Source organism: Miscanthus floridulus, chromosome 12 (assembly GCF_019320115.1).
Source record: "Miscanthus floridulus cultivar M001 chromosome 12, ASM1932011v1, whole genome shotgun sequence".
Taxonomy (NCBI): domain Eukaryota; kingdom Viridiplantae; phylum Streptophyta; class Magnoliopsida; order Poales; family Poaceae; genus Miscanthus; species Miscanthus floridulus.
The window spans coordinates 53,811,112-53,817,623 of NC_089591.1; the positions used below are offsets into that span (position 1 = coordinate 53,811,112).

Consider the following 6,512-nt stretch of genomic DNA (forward strand, 5'->3'; position numbering starts at 1 on the left):
GTGTACCAGGTCAGCCTCGCTGTGCCCGTAGCTGTAAAATACTGTAGCATGCTGCCGTCTGCGTGACTTGTATAGTTGACAACTTGACATGGCCCAAACAGGAACAGTGTTTCGCTTGCGATCGTAAATTTCCAGTCAGGAACAGTGTTTTTCTCTCACACCAAACCAGCCAGCAGTAAATAATCCACGATCATTTACGGTCTCCCGCCGATGACTATCGGTTCCGTCCTCTGATTGCGACATTCGAAATCATCTGCCTGCCGTACGTGACGTCGTCTGCTCTCTCATCAAACACCGATGAAAAGTCTGAATTCAGAAAGATAGAAACCCTTCAGCACTTCAGTTTTTTTTTTTTATCTCAATTTTTTTTTTTTAGCAAATTCAGCACTTCAGCTAGGGGCTTGTACATCACTGGGCCTAAACATACGTCTGGGCTGACGACACCAATAAAGGCTCGGCCCAAAATATGTTTAGAGCCGTTGAGGCCGGCGAGCAGTATAAAAAATGGTGGCCCTCTCTCTCCCTGTCTCATCTCATCCCATCTCATCTCAGGCTCTCAGCGCATCGAATCCGGAGTCCGAGCCCGACCCGCAGCCCGAAACCCGTCTCGTACCCCCGCCCGTCTCGCTTTCCTCTCCCTTCCCGTCCAAGATGGAAGCAGAGTACCCCCACCAGCAGGCGGGCCCCCCCTCCTCCTCCTCCACCACCCTCCTCTGGCCGTGCGCGACTAGACGCAGGAAGAGGGACGAGGGCGAGGGCGACGACGACCTCTCGCCGGCGGCGGACATGGATCTCGACGCCGACGCGCAGCGCGCCGCGGTACGTACGCGCTCCCATCTCCTCCCCGGTCACCGCTTCCCCGCCGCGCGCTCACGCGCTTCTTGCGCGATTGCGTGTCGATTGGGTCCGCGTCGCCGCCGGACGGATGGGAGCGGACGCTGGCTCCCGGTAGTTTCGGTTCTTGGTGCCGTGCGCAGTTTCTTGGGCAGGGTTCTTGGAGAATTTCGGGTTCGCGCCGGTCCTAGGGTCTGGAGGGGAGGTTGTGTACTGTGCTCACGTTCTTGGCTGGGGTGGGGATGAGCGAGGACTTGTTCTTCTCTGTGTGGGTTTCGGGAATGGGGATAGTTCTTTAAGGCTCTCGCATTCTTCTAGAGGGTTTAGGGAGCCCAGTTCTTGAGTTCTTGGTGCGCGTCTGGTTCCCGAATTTGTGCGTGTAAAATAGGTTCTTTTCTGACTAGGCCATCTGGGGAATCGACACATGCAATGAGTGTTTCGCAGGTCCTGCGACATTCTCAAAATTACAATTTTGAATTGTTTCCTGGTAGGGTTTTGTTTTTTTGAGTAATGATGATACTTTCTTTTCTTTTCTTTTTTTGATCAAACCTTCGTATTCTGAATTCTCCACCGGCCGGATAGGTAGATGTGACAAAGCCGGAAAATGTGTTTTCTGTTGAAAATCCCAGGACAAGCTGAAAGCGGTGTCAGAGGAACTTGGACATGAGATCCGGGTTTTTTCAAGTGAGAGCTTTGCTCTAGAACCCAGCAAGCTGCATAATGCAGATCATGGTACCTAAATGTCATCTTCTTTTGTCTTTACCAAATCTGTCTTGTCTTTATGCTAGTTCTACTGTGACATCGAAACATTGTTCTTGCAGAGGAAGATGACGACTTTTATGAGCTTCAGCCTGCTGATTACTACAAGTTGATTTCAAACAGGATGGGAGGTAGAAAATTTTGTTTGCGATCTTTTAAGTTATTTAGTGTCAACTTAGTTTAATATTGATCAACCCATTATTATTTTGCGTTCTGATGTACTTACTGTAGCACTGTTAAAAATGATGACTTTGTGCAGAGCACTCTAAAATGCTAAAGACTCGCAAGATGCGGGAGGCAGAACTTGCTGCTCAGCGAGCAAAGAGAACAAAGGTAGGGTTATAACGCACTATTGAATTTTCTTACAATTGATCAATGTGCAACACTTCTTCGTCCAGTCCTGCATACAAAGAAACAATTTGAAGATGGCAATTGTTATTACTAGTTCTTTTGTTACTTTCTGTGTGACTCGTAGTTAGCTCCTTTTTAATCCAGCATTATCTGAGCAGCGCCTTAAGAAATGTTGAAGAGCAGATTTTTCTTATTTCACATAAATATATGCGTTAATTAATTTATAGCATGTGAAATTGTCCTAAGAAAAGAAAATACAGCATAACATTATGTAGGTCTAACTGCCTGTTTTAAAGGAATTTGTCTCATTCTTAACCTAATATGAGTTTTTTAATGGAGTTACGTTATTATGAGTTCTAAACTACTTGTTTTTAATGGAGTAACCGCCTTGATTATAGGCAGTAATGAGGGTGCGATTCCCTGATGGCTACATTCTTGAGGCTGACTTTCTTCCATCGGAGAGGATTCATAGTCTAGTGGACCTGCTTACGAAAGTACTTGCTAGACCAGATCTGCCGTTCTATCTTTGTAAGTTCTGCTTCTCTCTTAGGCACGAATGTAACTGATAGTTAAGGGGTGTGTGTGTTGTACTTTATAATTCTTCTTAATGAAATGATACGCAGCTTCGAGAAAAAAAAGTTCTGCTTCTCTCTTAGGGGTGATAGATGTGGAGTTTACCTGTGCTTCTCCTGTCCTCTTTCACCCTTCATCGTTCCTTTGTATTTTACCATTGCAATAATTTATTCTGGCTATGAATTGCTATGATTTGTCAATTAGATTTTCTTATATTTATTCTTGGCAAACAAAGAAGGGTGGGCCTGGTGCAAGCGGTAGAGTCTTACCGCCTGTGACCGGAAGGTCCTGGGTTCGAGTCACGGTCTCCTCGCATTGCACAGGCGAGGGTAAGGCTTGCCACTGACACCCTTCCCCAGACCCGCACAGAGCGGGAGCTCTCTGCACTGGGTACGCCCTTTTATTCTTGGCAGACAAACATGCTGGGAGTCATCATTTAGGGAAACAACTAGCTGACATAAATAGTTTCACGGTTACAAAATCTGAAAAACCTTTTAATGCATCATCTTGTGCAAAGGGTTTTAGAGTCGATATTAGCTGCTATTAACCCCTTTTTCCATTATGATGCAATTATTATTAACCGCTACAGACAATCTGATACCAATTGCCACGAACCTTGATCTAAATAGCCCTAACGGCCTAACCCAAGCAGTCGACCTCACCGATTGGCAGCAGCTGCACTGCAAGGTCAGTGATAGACTGATAGGCGAATGGGACTAACCCTAATAGATTGCTATTCTTGCTTACCCATAATGGTTGCCGTTTGCTCCTTTTATAGAGCTCCTAGGCATGACCCTAAGTCCCTAACAGATCAAAACTAATCTTATCTCTATTGCTAACTACTACATCCGGGCAGGTTTCTAAGGCATCATGGCCCTTACTCCACATACCAAGGCGAGATTAACTCTAGCGCTGAGTTTCCAAATCTGCATGCATGCATGCTTGAATATTGCAGCCTCATATTAACTCCCCTCACACATGCGCCTTAGAGAACTGCCCGGAGGGAGTAACCCCTAACAAAACTGATATCCTTACTTGCTATCAAATCTTATAATTCCTAATAAATAGCTAAAGATAACAATCAGCCCCATTGGCTACAAGGCTAGGTTACTGTTTGCATAAACAGTAACACGCCTAGAACCTACTCATGCCAGATTGTAGAAGTGTAGAACCCCTGAACACTGATTCATAAAGTCTATACTCTATAGAATAGTAAGAAATGGGAAGTCTCTTCTCATTTTGCTTTCTTCTGGCAGTTTGGTGCCTATTCTGGACCACAATAATTTTCAATGAAAAGAGATTATGCCCTAAAATTTGAACAGCAGCAGCTTATGATTATCATAGTGCCTATTTCAGTATTTCTAGATAAAACATGAACCATTGAAGTTGTATGCCATATGTTCCTTGGACTGAAGTTCTGAAATCTATAGTCTGATGATCGTTGTGATCTTTGGTGTTACTTGGCGCGCGTTTGACTTTCTTTGCATACTCATATCTGAAACCTTTACTGTTTTCAATTTTTTAATGCTGGACCCATTCAATTCCCCAACAGATACAGTACCTCCAAAGAAGCGAATACTGGACACATCACAGGACTTCTATACAGCTGGTTTTGTCCCTGGAGCTAATGTTCATTTTTCTTATGATCTGCCTGAAGGTATGCATCATCATAATAACTAGTGCCAAGTTAAGAAAAGAAACAATAATTACCTCTCAGCTGTATGTTTCGAATAACTAGTGTCAAGTCAATTCCAGTGCCATGCCTTTCTCCCCATCCCCATCCACATGCACACGAAACAAAGAAAAACAACATTACGACCCAAACCCACCCACCCAACACACATGCAAATTATTTATTTCAACCCTGTTATTATACAAAAGTTTCATGGTTGTCACTTTGTTAGACATTCAGATATTCATGACTTTTTGTAATGAGTGGTATCAAATGCTTTGGGCATGCAGGCTCGTTGTTAAATGCAGATGATCTAAAAGCAGGACCCTTTCTCCATGAAGAAATTCAAAGTTTGGATGGATTGTCACTTCTGCTGAAACCTGCTAGTCAACCTGATGATTCTAGAATGAACTCTTCTACTCTTCAATCTGGTACATCTCAATCTGATCCTGTACCAACAACAAATAAGAAGCCTGGCAGACCAAAGTGGCTGAGAAGGTAACATTGTTTGTTCCTCTTAATTGCAATATTTTGTTTGGAGGCCTTTTCCAAGTTCTTTTTGTCAACCTTCTAATTCGGTCCAAAGGAGAAAAATTCCAGAGTAATCTTCTTTCCATCGTGGTCGAATAGTTAAAACGGAGAAAAACTTGTCAAGTTTTGGTGATAATTCCAATTCCTTGTCTCTTAATGCAATGATACACAGCACTGATGCGTATTTGAGAAAATTAATTCCTTGCCATCTTTTGTAAGTTAGCATATGCCCTTGCCATGCACCGTTTCAGAACATTATTAGAATTTGCAAGGAGCTTTAAGTTGCAGTTTCATTTTTGTGCATGCATCTCATACAAGATCTTGATTGTTGAATCAACCCCACCATAGGGTATGTCTCGAGATAATTCCGTTTGCTTGGACTCCATGTGTGCTCTAGCTATTTTGTTTCATAACATCTTTTGATTTGCAAGATCGCGATGAAATAACCGGTACCCACTTGGCACTTCTTGCAGGTGATACCACTCCAGGCGTCAAGTGTGTGCCTTCAACACAGAATCACTCTGTTAGGCTTCTAAACACTACTCATGGTTGAACAAGTTCAAATTTGAACAGGCTACACTGCTGTGTAGTACAAGAATTGGATCCTCTGCTCACTGAAGCTGTTGGGGGCATTAGAAATGGGTCCCACCTTTTTCTTGGTGGGAGCCAAGTAGCATGTAAATTTGAATGCATCGCGACTCATCAGAACAGTGCTTTGCTCTGGCTAAGCACTTTGCCATCTTACACATCGTGTAGACCCCATAAAAAGTTAGAAACGGTGGAAATAACAGTCCAGTGTTCTTAACGCTTAACGGTGCGATGCCATGACTGTCTTCACTATTCAGTCTTGACACAATACATTTCAGAAAACTGAAAGTGCCTGAGTTAGAGGGAATATACCAAGTGTGGGGTTTCAGTTCTGGAGTACATGCGCTTTTTTATCCTGCCCATGATATTGTGGGAGGTTGCTTTCTTGTAATTGATGGTGATGGAGCCCTCACCATGGACTAATTTGTCGCTGAATGGAATGTGTTTTCTTCTTCTGATAGTGGCTTGTGGGCCAGCTAGACCCTGTGTGGTTGCGATTTGTGGTTTATATATTCAACGTCTAGGACCTGCTGTTCTGTGGTTGACGGTGTACTTTCGACTAAAGAGCGAGTTACTTTTTTTTATGCAACTAAAGAGCGAGTTACTTGATATACTACAAGTGTTGTTGATAACTACATATGGCAAATGTAGGCCCAGGATCTGGAGGCTGGGTTGCTGATCTTTTTCTCTTTATTATTTTCTCGTATAAGAGGTCACTAGCAGTTGTGTGGTTGGGACTTGAGAGTTGCGGGAGGCTGCTTGTTATGTGGCTGTCTCTGTCGCTAGATATTGTGTTTTATCTATTATCTTGCAATCCTGCATCGTCACACACATGATTGCATTTGGCGCTTTGAGTGGTGCATGTGCAGGAACTACGTCATGTTCGAACTTATTAGTCATAGTATAGTATTTTTTCTCTCACAACAAAACAACCGTAGAAACTAGTGCGTGTACAGAATTCTTGATCAAATGGCAGCATGTTAAGTGAGGGGCGTGGCGTTTGGTTCGCCAAGGCCCGAGACGAGATGGGCACGATGCAATCCTGAATCATAGACCAACGAGTGGAGAGTTTTGGGGGCAGATATGATAGCAGTTAGCAGGCATCCAGGCTTTTTTTTTTATGCACGCTGCCTTCAAGTAACATGTTGAGCCTTTTCTACTTGATAGATAGCTTGCATTGCTGTTGCAGAGGTTGGTGATGTAG

At 43.6% G+C, this 6,512-nt stretch overlaps 1 protein-coding gene across 2 annotated transcripts; it reads left to right on the top strand.

Annotated features, from left to right (window-relative positions):
- Positions 1-556: 556 nt before the first annotated feature.
- On the top strand, positions 557-5,532 carry LOC136496598 (plant UBX domain-containing protein 1-like). 2 transcript variants are annotated; one of them, XM_066492315.1, is made up of 8 exons: positions 560-819; positions 1,464-1,566; positions 1,656-1,724; positions 1,853-1,926; positions 2,343-2,472; positions 4,070-4,174; positions 4,480-4,687; positions 5,194-5,532. In XM_066492315.1, the coding sequence occupies exons 1-8, from the start codon at positions 652-654 to the stop codon at positions 5,195-5,197; spliced, it is 861 nt and encodes a 286-aa protein (XP_066348412.1). In that variant the 5' UTR covers positions 560-651; the 3' UTR covers positions 5,198-5,532. The 2 variants fall into 2 exon arrangements, with proteins under 2 accessions (XP_066348413.1, XP_066348412.1); XM_066492316.1 differs by lacking the exon at positions 5,194-5,532 and having other exon boundaries at positions 557-819; positions 4,480-4,691.
- Positions 5,533-6,512: the final 980 nt, after the last annotated feature.

Bases quoted from the DNA above. Each gene is read 5' to 3' on its own strand.
- LOC136496598 (XM_066492316.1), top strand. From the start codon at position 652: ATGGAAGCAGAGTACCCCCACCAGCAGGCGGGCCCCCCCTCCTCCTCC. The intron at 820-1,463 runs GTACGTACGCGC...TGAAAATCCCAG, and splicing joins CCGACGCGCAGCGCGCCGCG to GACAAGCTGAAAGCGGTGTC. The intron at 4,175-4,479 runs GTATGCATCATC...TTGGGCATGCAG, and splicing joins TTCTTATGATCTGCCTGAAG to GCTCGTTGTTAAATGCAGAT.